The following is a 24,281-nucleotide window of genomic DNA, read 5'->3' on the forward strand; positions in this document are numbered from 1 at the left end:
GGTCAGTTGTAAGTGTGCCAAAGCCATTTTCTTGTTTTGAAGATGTTTTTTGCTTAATTAATTATCCATACTATGCTAGTATTTGCCTAGTATTTTCTGGTCTCTTACAACTGTATCATTAACTCCAACTCATTCAATATTTAGTTATTAAATTTCACTTTACTTCACATTTAAAATCCTTAAGCTCCGTTTGGTTGCAATGGGAATTTAAAGGGAAGGAAAGTGAAATTTTCATACTTTAAAAAGAAATGTTTATAATCATTACCCCATATGATTGTATAAACTACTTAATTTTTGATAACCATATTTAGTAATGATATATTTTACCTGTAATTTTTATTTTACATATTATAGCAAAGGGTTTTAGATGAAAAGTGAATCAAATATTTGGTTACATATTATAACCAAATATGGAATGGTTTGAAGTTAATGTTAAAGTCACATGGATAATGATTACATATATTTCATTTTTAAGTATGAAAATTTCACTTCCCTTCCCTTTAATTCCCCTTACAAACAAACATAGCCTTAGGTATAAAATATAAAATAAAAATTACTGTCAAATGTATTACTAAATATGATAAAATATTTAATTAATGTATACATTCACATAGAATAATAATTACAAAATTTTCCTCTTTAAGTTTGAAAATGACTGTAGGAAAAATGACTTTAGTTCAATCAGCATTTTGAAAATGAAAGCAAATGGAACAAAACATAACACTTTTTATTTTATTGCTTTAGAGCCCTAATTTCATTCCAAAAATAAAAAATAAAATGGAAAGATTTGGGGTGTGGGGGGGGAGGTTTCGACATAAGAAAAACTGACTTCAATATGAGCTTATGGATTGCGATGCTTATGGAAGACAAACCTACGATCTTCTCCACTAAGGGCAAGATATTTCACAAGTAGACACTAGTAATTTGAAGCTTGAGTTATTCCACTTGGCTTATGCAAGGTAAACGATTATTCCAAGTTAGAGAACAATTGGAAAATGCTGTAAGCTTGATTATTGTCTTCTATTTTAATGGAATTCCCTAACCCCAAACACAAACCAACCACTGGGAGCACGAGAGCTAGCACCGCACAGATGGTTCTACAGACAAGATTTTAATCTTTGGTAAGGTTCTACATACAAGATAACTACCATCATTTCTTGTTTAAAAGTATGGGAGATATGAGTATATAAGAAAAATATAAAAATATAGATCCTCAGGTATAGTAACAAAATGAGACCAATAAGGAAAAAGAATGAAATAACAAAAATTTCGTGTTCCAAGTTTCCATCCAAAACACTTAGCATATCTCCTTCGAATCATTTTTCCTCATTTTTCCCTTTTTGATATGTAGCTTAGAACATTGTAACTACCACAAAATTATTTACAACTTCCCATGACGGTTCTGTTTCAACTCCATGGCTGGAAATAGAAGATCTATACAACTCTGCCCTAAGCAGAACCAAAATAATGACATCCTGCAAAAGAAATTCAAGAAAACCACTTCATCTCCAGAGAAAGAAATCCAATACAGAAGAAAAATTTGTAAATAAAAAGTGTAATGAATATTACTAAATATTTAATTTAAATAGAACCACTCACATTCTGATCAAGCATTCATAGCTCTCCTTGATGCATAGTGTAGCCTTATAGATTCCAATATAGAGCACATATAATTGCCCTCTATCAAGAAATAACCACCAAGTACAGCAGTACTATGAAGGTTCTCTATGGCTAACCAAGGCATGCATCGTCGCCTCAAAAAGAGCAGGTTACCTTAAAACTGCATGATCTACATCTTTTTTCTTTTCTAGACAACATTAATGTGCTATTTACAGCAAGAAAATAAACGCATCATTTCACATTGATTGGTGCAGACATTTTCCGCAGCCTCTGAGAAATTTCTGAGAAGGATGGTCTCTCTGCTGGATCAGAATCCCAACAACTTTCCATCAAAGATTTCCATTCAGGATCACACCATGTTGGAACTTGTGGCCGTAATGTGTTGTTCACAATTCCCCCTACGAAGGAAACAGAAGCAACAAGGATGATCAAGGTGGTGAGAGCAATGGACTAATAATAAATATAATATAGCAAAGTACTAGCTCATACATATTCCGACAGCATGAAGAAAAGAAACAGAAAAATATTTATTTCTCATCTCATCATATCCTTTACTTATATCACCAGGACTTTCTTGTGGTACAATATAGCGTGTTACCCACAAAACCATTTCCATTAGAATTACAGAAGCCAGCCAGCCAAAATATTGCCAGTACTTATCCAAATTGGATCACTTCAAATGTCAACGCAGTTCAGAAAGGATTTATTTTATTTTATTTTATTTTTTTAATTTAAGTTGGAATCAGGATTAATTGAGTTGTATAGAAACACCTGCGAGCAACTAAGCATACTATATGATGAAGTACCATAAAAAGTCACTAGCAATACGTTTTCAGATTCAAGCACCACAGTTCACTCTACAACTTAGTAAGAAATGAAGGAAACAGCAAAAAAAAGTAAACTTGGACACAGGAATAAATAGCAATCTTATATCGAAGATCTGATCTCCCAATCAGCATTTAAGGCTCGAAGAAGACCTATGTGACAAAGACATGGTGGGTTTTCTCAATCAAGTAGGAATGTAGGATCCAACAGGAACCCAAGTCTCAGGGCATAAGGACTTGACTAATATATCTCTCCCAACTGGATACAATTCCATGGGCCTATAATGAATACCAATTAACAATGTCCTGTTTTTTTCAAATGGGTGCTTATCATACTTGCATGTGCGCAAAACAACCTAGATCGAACTGTGCATGTGTGTTTCCATGCGTTGTATCATGCATATGTCTAATAAGTTTAAATTTGTTACAAATATATACATTTTGTAAAAGACTTCGCTTACATGGTCTGTTCACTTGTTTGTTAAATAGGACATGTTAAATCAAAACCATATTCAAAATCAAAAAAAAAAAAAAAAATTCTATCAATTAGTAGCATATCTGGTAAGAGTTATATTATTTATCTGTCAGTAAAATGGACAAATAATAACTATTATAGAGGACTAGCTAATATATTCCTACAGCACCAATAAATAGAAATTCATTATATTCTTTGTTTTGGTGTGATATCCTTTACTCATATTAAGCAAAAATTCTGCTGGGTGACCCAGGAAATTGCATTCCAGGAAAAGCCATCCAACAAAAACCCCAAAACATTCTGAACAGCCCAAAATATTGCCAGTATTTAACCATGGACCACTTAATATCAAATGCCAAAAACTTCGAAAAGTGTTCTCTTTCTTCCATAGGCTCCAAGAGGATTAGTTAGGTTGAGTTGAGTTGAGTTGTATCGCACATCTATGGATAACTACGCATAAACTTAATAAATTACCTGAAAGGTAACAAGGCAGACATGTTCATATTCAAGCACCACAAACTCCCTATATTTTTCTGTGGATTGTGCTCTTTTGCTCAACCTATGACAAATGAAGGAAACGGCTAAAAGTACACTTTGGCATATGAATATTGGGCTAACTTATTGACTGAATATAGGGAATAATGGCAATATGACAGCAGCCCCATTTTATTTATAATGGACAAGAAAATGTTCTAGAATTGGTACAACTGTATAAGAATACCCTTAATGACTAATTAACCCTTGTACCATATTACAACACTCCCCCCCCCCCCCCCCCCAAAAAAAAAAAAAGTGAGTGCATAGATGTCACACATGCCCAACTTGCAAACAATTGGATGAAAAAGTTTACTACTAAGACCTCTTAGTGAATACATCTACTAACTACTCCTCAAATTTAACTAATTGAAGACAGATAATCCCTTGTTCCAACTTCTCCTTGATAAAGTGATGATCGATCTCCACATGCTTCGTCCGATCATGGTGAACTGAATTGTGAGCAATGTTAATGGCTGATTTGCTGTCACAATATAGTTGTGTTATGTGTGGAGCATAAGGACTCCTTGTAGGGCTCCTTGCAGGGCTTTGCATGGACTCCTACGTGGACGATTGACTATGCACATGGAGGAGAGTGGATAAAACCCCTATTATTTCTCTAGTTATCTATTTTCTTTATTTATTTATCATATCTTGCATGTACGTGGGAGTCAGTGGAAGTAGTGTTAGTAGTGCCGAATATTGGAGGAGTTATCTAGTCATGATTAAGTGGTTCAGTTAGATGTAACTACTTGGAGCATTATTTATTAAATGAGAAATGGATGATTAACTTTGAGATAATTATACTCTCTTATGAGAACGAGGTCAGCATCCTCTATTACGCCAACTCTATCCCTATTATCTCTCCTTGTAGCCATTCTTTCCTACCTCCATTGTCCAACTCATCTACCAAAAAAATAGGTAAACATAACACGTCTGTGTATGTACCAAGCCTGGTACTAGAGCCAGAACAAGGATGAGTGAGTTGAAAGGCTTGAAGGTGAGGTCAATACCCTCAATGAAGGACAACAATGTATTCTTCATAAGCAGCAACAAATTCTCTCCAAACTTAATGATCTCTTTGAGAAGCTTAGCTCATCCCGTCCTCAACACGAGGTGGGTGAGAATTCAAGAGCTCGAGCCCATGGAGAAAAAATCCCACTCCACAATTCATATCCTCAGACCGCGACGTCGCAACAAGGCTTCACTCCCAAGGTGCTCAAGTTGGACTTCCCACATTATAATGGGGACATAGACACCACTAGTTAGGTGTCAGGCCGAGCAATTTTTTGAATTCAACTATACTGCAGAAGAAGAGAGGGTGGCCTTAGCCTCCTTCCACTTAGAAGGGGATGCTCAACTATGGTACCAAATTCCCAAGTAGGATGAGGAGGTGGTGACGTGACATGCCCTATATGACGCATACATACATGCTTTGGACCTACACTCTACTAGGACTTATTCGGTTAGTTAACAAAGTTGAAACAACAAGGATCTGTCTAAGAATACCAATCCTAATTCGAAAAGTTGTTGACTAAGGTTAGGCACCTATCGCCACCTTAGGAAGTTAGTATTTTCATCAACGGGTTGGAGCATATCAAGGAAGATGTCCTCGTGGCCACCCCACCACCTTATCTGCAGCAATAGGGTTGGGTTGGCTTTACAAAGCCAAGAATGCATCTCAATGGCGGGTGGGTTCCATCTATAGTTGTCAATACGGTTTTCCTGGGGCCTATGTGACAGTCGCCTTATTGCACTGCATGTCGCCTTGTGTTTTGGCACTTATTTATGCCAAATATAATTTAAGTAAATACCCCCGATTTGAATCCAATAAAAATAGTTTAAAAATCAAATTCCAAAAGGATAAAAAGTCAACCCCCCAGTCCAAGAACAAAAACTGGATTTTGGTTATAGGGGCGATTTTCAACTTTTAAATGTTGGGGTTTTTCTCAATTATGAACTTTTATAAATCCTATCAAGTTAAAACATTACTAAAAATCAGAAGTCCGATAAAATAATCTTTCGTTTTGATATCCATAAAATTATTTTTCATTCAAGCAATTTTAACAGTATTCGCACACTTTAAAATAAGTTTGACCGGAGCATAACTTTGTCATTACAACTCAGATTTAAGTAATTTTAGACCTGTTGGAAAGCTAGTTTTATGTTATACCTAATACAAAAAGTCTCATGTAAAAATAAAATCATTTGACCAGTAAAACTTATTATAGAACAAGAGCATTTCTCTAAAATTGATTTTTTATGACTTAGTGTTGATTTTTTATGATTTGATGTAGCTGAATGTCAATTTTTAATGACTTGATGTGGCTTAATGTTGATTTTTTATGATACAAGGTATATGTAGCTTACTAAATAATGATAGAAAATAGGGAAATAAAAAATAACACTTGGCCGCGTTGTTCACCTTAAGGCGGGAGGCTTCTCGCCTAAGCGCTTAGACAACCCTCTAGCGCCTTGGTTCACCTTGGTGCCATGACAACTATTTCATCAATGAATGATATCAAGAAAACAATCCCTAATAGCAAGGAGACAGTTGGAGGGAGTTCATCTCTTCCAATTAAGAGGTTGACGTCCTATGAAATGCAAGAAAGGAGATCTGAGGGCCTTTGCTGCAACTGCAATGAACGCTTTACTCCCGACCATCGGTGTAAGAATTTGTACTTGATCGAGGACTACGATGAAGGCGAACAAGTGGATACAACAAAAGAAGCTGAAGATAACATGGCCAAGGCAGGTGCAGAGGTTCCTGAAATTTCTCTTCATGCCATTAATGGAGTTAAGGCCTCAAAAACCATGAAAGTGACTGGAAGTTTGAATTGGGTGGCACTTACAATTTTAATAGACTCGGGAAGCACCCACAATTTTATGAGAAAGAAGATTGCCAGGCTAGCGGGATTACAACCTACAGATCTATATCTTTTTTATGCCCTGGTGGCCACGGGAGAAAAAATAGCCAGTCTCGGTATGTTCTAATGTTAAATTAATTGTAAAGGGAGTTTTATTTATAGCCAATTTCTTCCTCTTACCTCATGGAAGACATGAAATCATCTTGGGAGCTCATTGGTTGCGGACACTCGGACCAATCCTTTGGGATTTCTCCAACTTAACGTTGTTGTTTGTGTTGGATGACAAGAAGTTCGAGTTGAAAGGAACAACTATCAAGCCTGAGAAGGTTGTGAACAAACCAAATCGTTAAACAAGGAGAGAAATTGTATTCTCTCTCCACCTCATCACAAGAGCCCCCATTAATGCAATTTCAAGCAATATTGGAGAAACTCAAGGAAGTGTTCACCAAACCAAGGAGTAATAGACTGTATTTTTCGCCCGTAATTCTGGTCAATAAGCAAGATGGGTTATGGCGTATGTGCGTAGATTACTAGGCCCTCAACAAGATGACCACCAAGGATTGGTTTCCCATTCCCTTGATCGAAGGACTTCTGGATGAGCTTAGCGGTGCACGTTTTTCTCAAAGGTTGGGATATCATCATATAATAGTGCCGGAAGATATAGAGAACACGATGTTCCGAACCCACCGCGGCCATTACCATTATGAATTCCTCGTAATGCCATTGGGCCTCACCAATGCACCTTCATTTCAATCCTTGATTAATCAGTTGTTTCATAAACATGGGACGTGCAATTTTGGTCAAAGAAGTGTCCATTACTTGGGCCATATAATCTCAAACATAGGTGTGGTAGTAGATCTCGGCAAAATTGCGACAATAACAAGCTGGCCAAAACCCAAAACCTTGAAGGCTATGATGGAAGATTGCGGGCCCGCTCACAAATATGTTAAAGAAGAATATGTTCGAGTGGACCCCATCCACTGAGGATGCATTCTGTAGATTGAAGGAAAAGCAATAATCACGCCTTAGTATTAGCTCTACCCGATTTCTCTAAAGGCTTTACGATGGAGTTTGATGCTTGTAGATCCAGTGTGGGAGCAGTATTGTTATAAGAGTGACCCATCGCCTTCTTTAGTCGAGAATTAAATGGTAAGAATTTAATGTTTTTGTCCACTTATAAGAAAATATTAGCTCTTGTCATGGCCGTGCAACAGTGGCATTCCTATCTTATTAGGTGAAAATTCGAAGTCAAGACCGATTAGAGGAGTTGAAATATCTGTGGAACCAAGAGATCACGACACCATCACAACAGAAGTGGTTTTACAAGCCTATGAATTATGACTTCATGGAATATAAAAAGGGCAAGGAGAACATCATGGTCGATGCACTTTTAAGGAGAGCAGAAAATGGGCAAGATAAGGAGGGAGCCAGCTACAAAATAGATGCACTCTCTCAGCCACTAACTAATTGGGTGGAGGTTGTTTAGGAAGAGCGAGTCCTCTAAAGAAGCTCAACAAACTCATTAAATGTATCCAAGAAGGTGAGGCCATTGGGCCATAGACCATTAAGGATTAATTTACTTCAAATGGAGAATTTATCTACCAATGGACTCTAATCTCATTGGAGCAATTCTTGATTAATTCCATAATAGCACACCTGAAGGTTTTCAGAAGACCTGTCAAAGGTTGCGTACCACCTTCTTTTGGGCAGGAATGCGGGAGAAAATCCTCACAAAATAGCCGCTTGTGACACTTGTTGCATCATAAACCCGAACAAATCTCTCCAAGGGGGTTGTTGCAACCGTTACCCATTCCCGAGCAAATATGGGAAGACATCTCAATAGATCTTGTGGAAGGGTTGTAGAACTCCAAGGGAAAAATGGTTATCTTCGTGGTGGTCAATAGACTTTCAAAGTACGCATATTTCATCCCTCCATCACACCCTTACACGGAAGTGGGCATTGTACAAGTATTCTTTGATAATTTATTCAAATTATACGACATGCCAAAATCAATTGTTTGTTATCGAGATCCAATGTTCATGAGCAATGTTTTACATGAATTATTCCGGCTAAATGGAACTGGTAGTTCAGCCTATAATCCTCAAATGGATGGTCAGAGTGAAGTTGTGAACCGCACATTGGTGATGTATCTAGAGTGCTTCACCAGTACAAATCCCAAAGAATGGAGCATGTGGTTAGCATGGATAAAATTTTTGTTACAATCATAGTTTTTAGGGTAATTTACAATGCCACCCCTTGGAGAATGCCAATATTAGAGGGACACCCCCTCTCTTTCACCAAATTAGACTCGGACCCCCTACCGTCAGTCAACGTTATATGATGCTTTGAAATGACGTTTTTGCCCTTATGAGTAAAAACTAATAAATTAGACATTTTTCTGCCGTAGTCGCTGGAGGGGGTTCGCTGCCGTAGTCGCCGTCGTCGCCGTCGTCGAAAGAGTGTTCGCAGTCGCCGATCTGCAAGCCTACCCGTTCTTCTTCTCAACTCATTGAGGCTGACTTGGGAATAGAACCATTAAGGGCAATTTTGGTACTCCATTATTTTGAAGGGCAAAATGGACTTTAGAAAAAATATTAACTGCTGATGTCAGCATTCTTGGTATATTAGGTAACGTTGACTGAGCTAAGTCCAATTTGGTGAAAGAGAGGGGGTGTCCCTCTAATATTGGTATTCTCCAGGGGGTGGCGTTGTAAATTACCCTAGTTTTTAAGGCACTGGTAAGTGCCTTGGCGCTGATGCGGTCTAGAGATGGTAAGGCAGTGCTCCGCCTTATGTGAAGTGGCGCCTTACGGGTTTTTTTTTTTACACATTTTAAAATTACTTGATGAAGATTCCAAATATAGATTTTTTATTGGTAGGTATATAGTTTTGTTAACACTTGAGATGTATGGGATCAGCTTTACTCCACCAAAAATAACCAAAACAAACAAAATAAAAACTAAATTCACAAACAGGGTTTGGATTTTGTCAAGGGTTTTAAGAAAGGGTTTTGAGAAGGAATCACGGAACAAGGAAGAACCACTGATCCAGGCAACCATTTTGCTCTGGCAATGGTGAGCTTCATTCTTCTTTGACAGGAGTAGAAATATAGTGGATGACCTTAGGGCTTAGGCACTCATTTTGGCATCGTAGAGGTAAGTATAATAAATACTTATATTTATTATGTCTTCTTTTCTTTATATTTATAATTTTGTTTCATAATTATGTATTTATATTATATGTTAATATGATTGATGATTGATGAGATGAACTTAATTTATTCACTTTATTGATTTGTTTTCTTGATGAATATCTTACATTGGTATGAATATGAACCTTTAATATTTATTTAACATATGAGTAATAGGATTCAACTAGGATTTGAGCCAAATAGATTGGTCTATAAAAAAATTACAGAGGAACGCTTTAGTCGATAAGGCGACGCTTTATGCCCGCCTTATCACTAAGGCGCTCCGAAAGACCCTCAAACGCCTCCGTTGCCTTACCGCCTTAAAAAGTATGGTTACAATATCAGTTGAAGTTGGCATAATGCCATTAAGATAACTCCATTTGAGGTTGTATACGGATGCTCACCACCTACCTTGCTCACGTATGTATCGGGAACAGCAAGGGTTGAAGCCATAGATCAGAAATTGGTGGACCATGATAAGTAGTTACACGAGCTATGGGCAACCTTTCTTGAGGCACAAAATTGGATGAAGAGGATTTAGGATTCATGGCACCAGGAGAGGGAGTTCGATGTAGGCAATCGGGTCTATATAAAATTACAGCCCTATCGGAAGGCATCCTTATCCTTAAGGAAGTCTCAGAAATTATCGCCCTGTTATTATGGACAATATCATATCACAAATCAAATTGGGAAAGTCGCATATTGACTATCACTGCAGATGGAGTCATGAAATTATCCCATTTTCACGTCACTCGTCAAGACGACACTAGGAAAAAAGCATCAAGTGGTAACAACTCTTCCTACTGTTCATGAGGACAACAACTACCTATGTCCAAGACCTCAAGCGGTGTTAGATGCTTGAGTGCGCAAGCGCAAACAGCAGGTCTTGATTCACTGGAAGGGCCTTTCTGCAGTAGAGACCACTTGAGGGATGCAACGATCATCAAATACCCAGTTTCCACTGAGTCTTGATGACAAGACCCATTTCAAAAAGGGAGGAAATGTCACATGTGGAGCATAAGGACTCCTTGCATGGCTTTGGCTTTGTATGGACTCCTATGTGGAAGACTATGCATGTGGAGGAGAGTGGATAAAACCCCTATTATTTCTCTCGTTATTTATTTCTTTCTGTATTTACCATATCTTGCATGTATGTGGTAGTAGTTTAGTAAGTTGCAGTAGTTGTTAAATGTTAGTGGAAGTAATGTTAGTAGTGATGAATATGGGAGGAGTATCTAGTCATGGGTAAGTGGTTTAGTTGGATTTATTGAATGAGAAATGGAAGAAGCTTAACTTTGATGTAATTATACTCTCTTACAAGGAGGTCAGCGTCCTCTATTAAGCCAACTCTATCCCTATTCTCTCTCCTAGTAGCCGATCTTTCCTACCTCCATTGTCCAACTCATCTACCAACAAATGGGTAATACACGTCTGTGTATGTACCAAGTTGCATTAGAAGTTAAACCGAAACACCAAGATCGTAAAGGAGACCCTGGAGCCAAAGGAGTTCACAAATACCATGGGCCACAGCCCAAAATTCAGCCTCTCAACTGAATCAAGCAACCACAGCCTTTCTTACTTCGCCAAGTGACAAGATTGCCACCAGCAAGACTACAATACCTAGAGGTAGACCTCCTATCATTAGGAGAACCAGCTCAATCCGCAACGGTAAAGGCCTTAATGCACATATGATCATGTAGAGAAAAGAGAACACCTTTGCTAGGAGCAAACTTTAAATACCTCAAAATCTGAAACACTGCTTCCAAGTGCATAGAGTGGGATCATGCATGTACTGGCTTACCAGACTTGGAGCAAATGCTATATCCAACAGAGTGAGAGAGAGAGAGATTGTTTACACGCATGCCCTAATATGGTCAAATTTGTACTTTTGTCAATAGGTAATGCACCTGAGAGTGTCAGCATTGCCACTACTGGCTTGCAGCAATCTACTGCATGGAGAGGAGGAACAACCCTACATGTTAGTGCAGGTGTTGCCGGTCAAACTAGAAGGGATACAAACATCCCAAGTCTAAGTGGTAAGTGACCAAACACTTCCTCATTTAACTCCCTTGTTTGATAGGAATGACATGAAAAGACCTTGCACAAGTCCCTAGGAAAATCCCTAGGTATTGCCAAAAGAGGCTGAAAACCAACAAAGTAGAACAACTATACTGACCATTGGTAGCAACCCACAGGCAGTGACCTATCGATGGCCATCAACCGATGGGTCTTTCTACGCCGAATTTCCTTCATTGCCCATGGGACTCGCTACATGAGTCGTGGCCATCCGATGGAACAGCTGAAAATAGCAAAGACTTCACTATTTTAACGTGACAAGTATTTCCAAGAGAGTCGGGGCATAGAAGTCAATAAAAGTAACAAACCACCGATAACTAGAAACCAAAACACAATAGGAGGGCCCCATACATCAGAATGGATCAAAGAAAATGGCGTTGAACTTCTATTATCAGTTTGGGAATAAATAGACCAAGTTTGTGGTAGACATTTGGCGTTGGTGTCACGGTGTCGTGGTGTTGGTAGTATTGGCGGAATGGTTCGGTGTGTGGCATTGTTGTCATTGTTGGCAACATAGCTTGTGCAATGCTTTCCAATGGTTTCAGATGGATTTGGAGGCATAGTGTACATGTACGCTCTGTTCGGGATATAGCTGGACATGTGTTCAATAAGCTCAGGTGCATTTGGTTGAGTAGTGTATTTGTACGCTCCGTTTGGGTCATGCCATGGTGGTCGATTATGTGGGTGATGATGTGGCCTATTGGTATGAGATGGCATTGGTGTAATGGTCAATGCGTTGTTGATGCTATGTATGGTGATGCAAAAACAATGATGCATGGTGTTGATGCAAAATGGTGGCATGTGATGGTGATGCAAGCATGTGATACAAGACAATGTTAATAATGTGATGATGTTAATGATAACATCATAATGTTGATGATAATGATGACATCATAAAGATGATGATGGGTTGAATGAGAGCATAGTGTGAAATAATATGGTCAAGAGCCAAGCCATGGTGGCCACAGCTTGTTTATGTTTCAATTTCAGAATTTCTTCCAAGTATGGTCACATGCACCAATGGATAGCTCGATGGGTAGAAGTCGACGAACTGCTCGAAGGGCTTGGTGAGCTCTACAAGGAGTACGCAGTCCCTTTGTTCGAGAGATATATTCCATCTTATCTAAAGGAACCTATGGAGATAGGTTTCCTCTGCAGGCCAACTTGGTCCTCAGTCCCTATAAAAAGGTTCAGGTAGCTGAGGGAAGAACACTTGGAGAGCGTTTTCTATTGGTGCAGAGTATTGAGTCTCATTCTGTGGCGCTTCACAATGGCCTCCCTTGATTGCATGTAGCGGCAGCATGGAATCCATGTCGCCAAAGATGCTTTTTCCTCTAATCTGGTGCACCAAAATCTCTTGAACAGATCCAACGGTCAGGACATAACCTGCCCTTTTGAGGGTGATCTGATGGTCCAAATCTTATCCTCCCATTTCATGACAGACCACTTTCTACGGGTTTTAGTAGTGCTCTGCTAATCGTCACGATTCCGTTGTAAATGACCATTAAGTCCCTAAAACAAATCAGAAAATGACGGTTGTGTCTCTATTTGAATTTTGGGCATAACTTCTTCATTTTAGGGCAGAATTAGGCGATTCAAATTGGGAAATTCTCACAAGAGCAAAAGGAATGTGTTGGAGCACATTTTGAGAGGATTATCCATCATTAATGGGAGGTTTATGCTGAAGAATCTCGCACTACAGCATTAGTTTATTCAGAACACTTTTTATGTATTGTCACAAGAGCAAAAGGAAGGTGTTGTCCCAAACCCTTTTGTTTTAGGTCATGGTCTTTGTGTTGATTGACCTAACCAATCATTGTAAGGGTGGGGGTTTGTATCTTTACATTCCATTTTGAAATTGTAAGGGCTTGTGAGTAGTGCTCCCAAGGTGTTTGTTAAATTGTCTAGTACATCTAGGAAGACAGTTGCAATTGTGGGTGGCGGGTTTTGTACTATCAAATACCAAACCAAGAGTAGCGTATTGAGCAATATACGAAATCCCGTGCAGGTATTTTCTTCGTGGAGTAGGCTCATTGCCAAACCACCCCCTTGTTTTGTTGATATTGAACCTTAGTTGTGGATAAAAGTGTTGTGGCTTGTTTCTGCAGAGTGGTTGTACACTCTTGGTAGGCCTGACCATCTCTAGTAGAAGATGGGAGTGGACAGGAACTGTAGTTGGCAAAATTGGGACTACCCCAGCCAACAGTGTATACAGGTGAAATATTAGTGCCTACTTATTCACCCCTCCTCTCAGTAATGAGGCCAGTTCATCAGTTTGCTTGGAAAAAATGCAAACAGCACAAAAGAAATCATTCGGATTACATTTTTTTGGGTGAATTAAGAATTAATACCAAAGAGAGGAAAAGAAAAGGGGGGGGTGGGAATATATAATCCCTAAGGGTAAGAAAAAATAGAAAAATCTATCAAAAGATGCTACAACCTGGGAGGGCCAGGGGAGAGAGAAGAAAAAATAGCAGGAGGTAAGCTTCAAGAGGAGACAATGAGATTGTTCCCAGGGGAACTTACAACATGGAGGGCATGGATGAGAGAGCTTGGAGGAAACCTCAAAATAGATGGCATTCCAAATATTGTCAAAAGACCGAGAGTTGGAGGTCTATTGTGATTGATCGCCGCTCTAAAAGCGAGCTTCCCAGCAGTGTCATATATGGACTTTCCAGTGAAAGTCATGTCAAGCCAAATCTATTCTCTAGAAAATGGGAGGGGAATCTCCTCGAAGGCCAACAATAGACTAAGACTCTTTTCCAGACTTTGGAGAAGGGGCACTCAAAGAAGAGATAGTTGATATCTTCATAGCCATTCCAACAGAGACAACAAGTAGGAGAGATTGGAATGTGGCAGTGGATAAGGAAGAATTAGGTGGGAAGACAGTTGGAGAGGGCTCTCCAGACAATGGAACTATGGCAAGAGATGTGGAATCTGAACCAGATAGTATTTTCTAGGGAGAAGGGGGTCCATGGGTTCTGACAATGTTCCACGCCGAGGAGGCGGAGAAATTGCTAGTGGAGAAAGAAGTCCATATAACTTTATCCTCCCCGTATGATGAGGGAAGGGTGGGGAGGGTGAACCACATGGTAGACAAGGAGGTGGGGGCAGTTGGGGGGACCAGTTTCCATTGGAGATAATGGACGAAAAGATAATGTCTTTGGATAGATCGGAGGAGTAGATGTTTCTAGGTCCCACTTTCAAAAGAAGCACATCATTGGGATGCCAGTTGTCAAGCCAAAGGAGGTGGAAAGCCCATTACCGATCCTACAGTGAATGTTCTCCATGGAAAGGGGCTTGGCCTCAAGAATATTGCGCTAGACCCAAGATGCATCAAAATGAATGTGGGCTGTCCACAGGGAGTCTTTGCGGAGGAGGGAGGAATAGACCCAAGAGACCCTAATATTGTTATGTTTGGAGGCAATCCTCCAGGCAAGCTTAAGGATGCCAGCTAAGTTGACATCCTTGATCCTGCTATAAGGCCAAGGATCCTTAGATTTGGGGAGGAAAACAGAGGACCATTTGGTGGGATGGAGGAATGTTGTTGTTTCCACCCCTTTCTAGAGGAAGGAGCAAAAGAGGGATTCAATAGCCTTGATGGTGGCTTTGGGAGTGGCAAAGATGTCAGACCAGTAAATGTAGGAGGATTGGAGAACAAATCTAATAAGCTCCAACCTATTAGCATAGGAGAGGAGCTACCAAAGAGGTAGTCCACAAGTAGTCTTTGCGGAGGAGGGAAGAGTAGACCCAAGAGACTCCAATATTGTTATGTTTGGAGGCAATCTTCCAGGCAAGCTTAAGGGTGCCAGCTGAGTTGACATCCTTGATCCTGCTAAGGCCAAGGCCTCCCTAAGATTTGGGGAGGAAAACATAGGACCATCTGGTGGGACGGAGGAATCTTGTCGTTTCTGCCCCTTTCCAGAGGAAGGAGCAAAAGAGGGATTCAATAGACTTGATGGTGGCTTTGGGAAGGGTAAAGATGCCAGATCAGTAAATATAGGAGGATCGGAGAACAGATTTGATAAGCTCCAACCTACCAGGATAGGAGAAGAGCTTCCCTTTCTATAGCTGGAGCCGCTTCCGAATGTTGTCAAGCATGCGGGTACAATAGTGGGCCATGAGCCAAACAGAGATAAGAGGATAACCCAAATATTTGGCAGGAAGAGAACTAAGGGAGAAGCCAGTAGGCTCAAGGAGGCGGGCTTTGGTGGTAATGGAGACCCCAGAAAGGAAGATATTGGACTTAAGAAGATTGATGCGGAGACCGAAGAGGGTTTTGATTGAATGGAGGGATGAGAGAATGGTTTCGATGGAGAAGGGATCAGCTTTGGAGAAGTCATGAGATCATCAGCAAAGGTCAGATGAGTGAGCTTGAGAGATTTGCGTTTGAGAATAGGGGAGATGAGGAGATCATCGGTTTGGGATTGGATGGATCTAGAAAGAACTTCTAGAGCCAGGGAGAAGAGGAAGGGGGAAAGGAGGCAACCTTGCCTAATGCCAATAGAAGCCCCGAAGTAGCCAGCCGGAGAGTCGTTGACCAAGACAAAAAATTTGGGGTCAGAGATATAAGAATCTACTTGACAAAGACAAGGGGAAGGACATAGAGAGCAAGACCTTAGAGATGAAATCCCACTGGATCGAATCAAAGGTTTTGTGAATGTCAATCTTGAGAAGGGCAGGGGGGAATAAGATTTTTTTTCCAAAATCATGAACAATTTCACGTCAAAGAAATGATATTATCTTTGATGCTTTGACCCCCTATGAAAGTAGATTGATTGGGACTAACGAGAGTGTCAATGACCAATTGGATTCTAGAGGTAAGGATCTTGGCAATAAACTTGTAGAGGAGGTTGCATAGGTAAATGGGCCGAAAATCAGACATGGAGGAGGCTTCCTATTTCTTAGGGTTGAGATAGAGGAAGGCGTGGTTGGCAACAGGAATTTGAGAGGGGTCGAGAAAGAAGTTGCAGATGGTAGAGATGAGATCGGTCCTAACAATCCCCCAACAGGAGGAGAAGAATCCTATATTGAAGCCATTAGGCCCAAGGGCCTTGCTAGCTTATGGGAGTTGACAGCAGCTAGAATCTCAGAATTGGACGGAATGGGTTGGAGGAGAGGGAGGAGGTTGCTAGGGATGAATTTCTTGAGCAAGAGAGGAGGGGAGGGGATCGTGGAAGAGGTAATGGGGGGCTGGAAGATGTTCAAGAAGTAGGACACAGCCTCAACTTTTATGTCCTCAAGGCTTCAGAGGGAAGACCCATTGGAAAACGTAAGGAGCAGAATAGAGTTAGAGTTGGTTCTAGCTCTAAGGGATTTATTAAAATAAGCAAAATTGGAATCACCAAGTTCCAACCACTTGATAGGGGATTTCCGCTTGAGGAAACTCTCTTCTTGAGCGAGAAGGGAGGAAAGCATAAGGGAGAGACTTTTCATCGAGGGCAAGAGAGGAGTGTCCGATTGGAGGCGGCATTGGATGGAGGCGAGCTAGTCTCAGCAGGAAGAGACCCAAGAAGAAATGATGCCAAAAGAGGAAGTGTTCCACTCTCTAAGATCAAACTTAACATTTTTTAGCTTGCAGGCAAAGGCAATGGGGGGAGGATAAGTAATGAAACAGCTTGTTCCGAGCCATTTGGGCAATAAAGAGGAAGCTAACATGGGAGGTCCACATGCTGAAAAATTTGACGGGTTTGGGACTGAAGGAGATGTAGGGCTGGATGAAGAGAGAGATGGGGCTGTGATCAAAGATGGAAGGGGGGTCAAAGGTGGCATGGGAGGAAGGAAAGCAGGTGAGCCAAACTTCATTGACAAGGATTCTCTTGGCACAATAAAAGATTTGGCCCTGAAAGAATTGCTTGCAATCTTGACAGGGTCCTCTAAGCAAGAATTGAAGGCCTCTACAAAGGATGGGTTAGTGGGGATAACTCTAATTTTTCATGGCCAAAGCGGATCACATTTAAGTCTCCACCACATTCTCATAGGGAAGAGCTAATTTGTGGGGTGAGGAGGTGGAGATCATCCCACAGTTGGACCCTATCCAGGGCACGGTTGAGGCCATAGATGACAGAGAAGAAAAAAGGGTTGCCCCCACAAGGGTCAGAGATAGAGAGGTGAATGAGCTGGAGAGAGGAGGAGATAACAGAGATCTGAATCTTAGAGGGGTTCCACAGAATCCAGATATAACCGTTAGGATAGGAGGAATAATTAGAGAGGAAGGACTAGGAGGGGCAATTGAAGAGGCAATATGGGGGGCGTTCTCCTCAGAAACTTTGGTTTTAAGGAGGCAGCAAAGGATGGAGCGAGTCTCCTTGAGACAGGAACAGATCTCAGAATGCATGGCAAGGGAGTTGAGGCCCTGAACATTCAAGTTAGACCAGCAATTCATAGAGGGGAGGAAGGGTGGCAAGGACCCATAGAGGGGATGGGAAGGGGAAGGGAGAGAGGAAGACTTGCTTCGCAGGCGCCTACGGTACTCCTTAATGAATAATAAGGGGTGATCCAAGGGAGGAGGAAACAAGAGGGAGGGAGAGGTGATGCCACGGGGTGGGGATTTAGACATAGATAACTTCTTGGTGGAGGGCTTAGAAGAAGGTTTGGTAGTGGAGGGGAGAGGTTTAGAAGAGGCAGGGTTCAATTTGTGGCAGGGGTTGGTGGGGAGCTCTCTTAGAAGAGGAAGACATAGATGGGGGATCTTCAAGGCTGAAGACTTAGGTGGTGTAGGCGTGGCAAGGCCCTGCTGGAAGAGAGTCACATTAGGGGAAGACACAGGATTCCGATTACATTGCTCAAATAAACTAGGGAAATTTTTTACTGAAGTGCCACAATATAAAAGTGACCACATAAGAACCAAGTGGAGAAGCCTGAGTAGTAAAGTCATAGAAGAAGGAAGACCAATATCAAGCAAGTATAAACCACTAAACACTTTACCACTGCCAATCGTTTGCACTGTCACCAAGTCTTAGAAATTATAATGAGACGGAAAAAAGTCACTTAGTCACTTTACAATTTAGAATCCTAGGCAAGACTACTAATAGAAAGAAGATTAGCAGATAAAGCAGGAACATGAAACACAAACGATAAAGATAACAAAGAAGAGCACTTAATAGAACCCTTTCCAGAGACAGAGAGAACCATCAACCACATGAACTTTGTTGTTAACTAAACAAGGAAAATATTTACAAAACTGATTAAAAGACCGGTCATATGGTCGGTGCACCTGAGTCGATTATCCAAGGAACGGGTTCAATAGAGGCACAATGGCCACCAAAAGAAATACCTGAATGAGAGAAATTGGAATTTTGGTAAAGATGCAATTGAGGCAGCAGATGGTGATGGAGGAGAGGTCTCAAGCTTGGTCATCAAATGTCGGAGAGTCAGCAACTCTTCCTGAGATAAAGATGCCCCTGTGGGGGCAGCATCAATGGATTCAGTGTGGTGAGCATTGGCCTTGGTTGGAGTGGATCGACCACGACCATAGCTGTAAGAATTTTTAGGACATCCATGAAGCTTCCAACAATACTCCTAGGTATGACACTCCTTCCTACAGTAATCACACTTCACAGGTTCCTTGTCAAAAGCAGATCGATCACTGGAATGAGAAAAACCACCATGAGATAAAGATCCTAAACCAAAATATAGGGTCGATCAATCCTATGAGACGAGTTGTAACATAGTGGTACGCCAACCATCCTCTAACTAAACCATGGAATAAGGCTACTCCAATGATGGAAAGGGGTCACAACTAAGAACGTGTGACCAAATCTGATCAGACACGATGTTGAGAGACTTGAGACCAGCCAAGAAGTCGTATATCGGAAGCTTGTCTTCCCCTTTCTTGAAGGTCATGGCATCTATGGAACAAGTAGCAGTAAAATCTTCAGAAAAATCTAATTCTTGCCACATTCCTCGCAACTCTGAATAATATTGGGACAGCGTCATCTCCTTCTATTTAGTTTCATGGATCCTCTTTCTCAATTCATAGACTTGTACATCGTTGCCAACCTGAGAATAGGTATCCTTGGCAGACTTTTAGATCTCGGATGTTGTATCTAACAAAAGACAACCCCTTGCAATATTAAGGTTCATAGAATTGATAAGGTAGGACCATGGTTCGAAATCTAATTTCAGTAGTTTTTTTTTTTTCACCAAATTAGGCACAAAATAAGAGTTGTACAAAATTTCGGTCAAAATTTTAGTATTTTAGCCAAAATTTCGGTACTATTTCGGTAACTCGCCGAAACGGTACATACCAAGTGTTATAAATACACCATTTCGTCGATATAGAGTCAAAATTTTGACTCTATCTCGGCTGTCTTAGTGGTTTCAGTTCAAGGAGCCTATTTTGAAGGAAAAACACTCCATCTATCCTTTAATTAGCCACATCATCACACTCTTTGACTCCCATTGGACTCCTACAAGAAGATCTATACATTCAAAGCTTAAAGAAGTAAAGTTCTTTCTCTAAAACCATTTTTTTTTAAATAATACATAAATACTTGTTAGATGCTTGCAGATTTTTTATATGTTAGACATTAGAGGCTGATCTATGACTTTACGGAGTCGAAATTTTTTTTGGTACTTAAATATTTTTTTTATTTTTCTGGTTTAAAAATTCATTTTTCATTAACATAAATTGTTACTTTTTATGATAAATATTGCTTTAATGGTTGTCAACTATATATATGTTAGTCACCAATGGCTTTTCTACAACTCCATCGGAGTGAAATTTTTTTTCAGCCAGTAATTATTTATTTTAATTTTCAAAAAATATGAAAAAGAGATTAATAATTGAAAAATAATTTTAAAAATAGGGAAAAAATTCTGTTTTGATTTTAAAAATAAAAGAAAAATAGGAGATTAATATTAAAGTGTTTGGGAGTGTACTATATGCTTGTTATGTTATAACATCTTTGATTTTGTTGTATTATGTCATTAAAATATTTTTTTAAATTGATTAAAAAATAATTTTATGTAAGAATAAAATATAAGCAGCTACCATATACTTGTAAGTTAATAATTACATTCTTTTTTCTATGCATCAACATTAGGGTGACATAAAATGGCTAGAGGAGGCGATGAAGAAGGCGGGAGAAGAGGGAGAGGAGGTGGGAAGATTGCAAGGAAACACGGAGAGCCAATTAATGGCGATAAGAGGCATACAAAATGCAACTACTATCATAAGAGGTTTATAGGGGGTGGGGTCACAAGAGAACATCTGGTTGGAAATTCCTCAGATGTGGCGCAGTGAAGTGCCTAATCATATTGCCAAGGCCATAGTTGAAGACATGAAGAGGGGGGAATAAGAGAAAAGCTGCAAAGGAGAAGGCGAGGATAGAGTTTAAGGAGGCACTACATGCTCCCGTGCATCGATATAATGATGATAGTGATGATGACAGTGATGACCCGGTGTATGTGCCTAATGACATAGAAACTGAGCAAAAGGCTAGAGATTAGCGATAGGTGCAAGCATTGAGCCGACAAAGTCTTCATGAGGAGACAGAAAGGCATAGACATGGAGGAGTTGGTCCATCTAGAGCAGGAGGTAGTGGATCTTCACATATCCCTTTGCCCTTTAGGAGATCATAGAGTACAAGGACAGCCCCACCTCCACCTCCACCTCCACCTCCACCTCCACCTCCACTTCCACCTCGGGTGAACCCCGTTCTACAATAGGATCCCCGTGCGTATAGGAAAAAGGGTAGTAAGCAGCGTAAGATAAAGGGGATGTGGGGAGACATGAGGCTTATGTTGGGGAGGCTGTGTCTAAGTGGATGCTATTTCATGACATCCCAGCAAACACCACCACAAGTCCCTATTACCAGTCGATGCTTGATGCTGTGACTGAGGCTGGTCCAGGGATAAAGGGGCCAATTGCATTTGAGGTGATGAATGTATATTTTCCTGAGGAGAAGGCTGAGTTGAAAGCATATATTGATGAGTTAAAAGTTATGTGGAAGAGTTATGGGGTAACCATAATGTGTGATGGTTAGACAGGGCCCACGAGAAAGTCTATCATCAATTTTATGGTTTATTGTGATGGTAGAACCATTTTCTTGAAGTCTATTGATGCACCCAAGGAAAGAAATTATGCAAAATATATTTACAAGCTTTTGAAGGATGTTGTGGAAGAAGTTGGGATACAAAATGTTGTTCAGATTGTGATTGACAATGTCAGTAACTACAAGAAGGCCAGAATTAAAATGATGAACTCTAGATTCCAACTTTTTTGGACTCCTTGTGCAGCACATTGCATTGACCTAATGTTGAAGGACGTGGGGAAACTGAAAATTGTGCAAACTGTGGCTGAAAGGGTTAGGCAAGTGAGCACATTTGTCTATAATCATGGGTTTTCATTGAACCTATTGAGGAAGAAGTGCGGAGGTGACTTGGTTAGGCCCGGTCTCACAAGATTTGCTACCAACTATAGTGCACTCCAGAGTTTTGAATCCAAGAAAGTTGGTCTTCGATCCATGTTCGCATCTAAGGAGTGGTTTGGTTGGAGGGAAGCAGGATCAGTTGGTGGTAGGGAGGCACAGGCAACCATTTCATCAGAGGAGTTTTGGACATAGTCAGGTAAAGTGGTTAAAATCTTGGCACCAATTGTTGGCATGTTGAAGTTGGTGGATTCTACTTTCAAACCCACCTTGCCAAGCCTGTGGGCTGCTATTGCAATGAAGGAAAATGTCTATACTACCAACCCACGTGAAAGTAGGAAATTTTTGGAAATAACAGAAGACCGTTGGGAGCGACAGCTTTTGCATCGTTGCATAAGGCTGGTAAGCAAAGTTGAAGGCATTCTTTTATGTGATATAAAAATTCATTAATGTTAACATTAACAATAATATGTTTTGTCACATTTCAGCATATGATTTAAACCCTAGGTATTAGTACAGCAAGAGACTTGCATTGGATCTGGATCATCTAGAAGCAGTGAAGCAGGTGATTGCCAAGTTGCAATCAAACCCCGATCTACAAGCCAAAGCCAATACTGAGGTTAGTTTGGTACTACTATTACTATAGGTATCTAAATTTCAGTACAATGGTTGTTAACTAGGGTCCTATTTGTAAATTTGTTATAGATGAAAAATTTAAGGATGCATTAGGCAGCTTTGGGGCTCTCGTCGCATATGCTGTTCGTACGAGTACTGATCCTGGTATGAAATCCAAATTTTAGTATGTTACTTATACAAGTGTTAAGTGTTTTGGAACATAAATAATCTTTTACACTTGTTGTAACTTGCAACTTATTATGCAGCTAAATGGTGGGTGTTATATGGGGGTTCGTCGCCGGAATTGAGGAAGATTGCTATCAAAGTACTCTCCCAGACATGTTCTGCATCTGGTTGTGAGAAAAATTGGAGCACATTTTCAATCATACATTTGAAGAGGCTGAATCGATTGGGTTCACAACGTCTGAATGACTTGGTGTATGTGCATTATAATATGAGATTGAGGATGCAGCACATATACATGGGTTAAGATAATGATAGGGGCCAGATCGAGCTGGCTGATGTTTTCCAGATCGACTCAGATGAGGAGGATCCTCTAGTGGACTGGGTGAGGGATAGAGGCGAGCCGTTGATGGATCAGCCAGGAGGTAGGCCAGACCCATATCTAGTGCGAGAGATGGCCGTCAATGTTGATGATTATATGGTTACAGATGGAAGGATACATTCAGAGACCCCTCAACCATTCAAGCCTGCACCTGGTAGGGATGATGATGATGACAAAGATGAATGGTCCATTTCATCGGGTGGTTGTAGCCACACCCAGACTCAGACACAGCCACATACACAGATATATGATGATGGTGGTGATAGTGATGGTGATGGTGATGGTGACGGTGATGGTGATGGTGATGACGATGATAATAGTGATGATGGTGATGGAGGAGGTGGTGGTGATAGATTTGAAGGAGTTCGAGAGCAATATGAGCAAGCCAATCCACAGTCGGAGCCGGTGCGATTCACTAGGGAGAGTCAGTTTGAGTATGCCACATAAGATTCTAATCATGGTGCACATCCATCATGTTTTAATAGAGGGCCTCATCGCCAATTCGGTGGAGGACAATGAGATTGTATGGATATTGATAGTCTATCTACTTCTATTGGCGGAATGAGCTTGAGTGGAGGGGATAGTCATCCTCACAGTGAGAGTAGAGGGAGTGGGCAATGGCATGCCCCATCATTTACTGGAGGGAGCACTTGGTCGGAGTATCATGGACCTTATGGTCAATTCACTGGGATGGGGTATACATCTGGTTCATCCATTCCTAGTAGTAGTATTGACTATGGCTCCCAAACCCAGTCACATGGTAGTGGCTTTGTGGATAGTTTATTCTCATACTCAGCCAACCAGTATATGTTGCCAGAACCATCAATTGACAGTAATTCTTCTTCTTCATACTATGGTGGTGATACGTACGTTCGGATAGGTCACCTTCAGTATGTAGATGACTCAGTCTTTTTAGCAGTTGTGGAGAACTACGTTCGATTCTTCTCTCAGACTATGACGTGGCATGCATTTGTGGTGCAGTTAGAGGAAAATGCACACTGACTCCATCGTACTAAGCGTGGAATCCAGCCAAGCCGTCATAGTTCTTTCCAATAGATAGTATATACTACAAAGTCATTATGATTATTGTTGTACTGTTGTGTAAATTATATGCTCAGTGTTTGACTTTAGTTGGGACTTG

At 40.5% G+C, this 24,281-nt stretch overlaps 1 protein-coding gene across 1 annotated transcript in view; it reads right to left on the reverse strand.

The window, feature by feature from the left end:
- Positions 1–1,185: 1,185 nt before the first annotated feature.
- The window catches only part of LOC122059206, a 70,465-nt gene continuing 47,369 nt past the window's right edge, over positions 1,186–24,281 (reverse strand). Inside the window, exons 9-10 of the mRNA XM_042621893.1 lie at positions 1,600–2,018; positions 1,186–1,475 (exon numbers count right to left, since the gene is read on the reverse strand). Of these exons, the coding sequence (XP_042477827.1) occupies positions 1,852–2,018 (167 nt within the window). The 3' untranslated portion in view covers positions 1,186–1,475; positions 1,600–1,851. The remainder of the gene's footprint in view (positions 1,476–1,599; positions 2,019–24,281) is intronic.

The sequence above is a fragment of the Macadamia integrifolia genome, chromosome 13 (assembly GCF_013358625.1).
Source record: "Macadamia integrifolia cultivar HAES 741 chromosome 13, SCU_Mint_v3, whole genome shotgun sequence".
In the NCBI taxonomy this organism is placed as follows: Eukaryota; Viridiplantae; Streptophyta; class Magnoliopsida; order Proteales; family Proteaceae; genus Macadamia; species Macadamia integrifolia.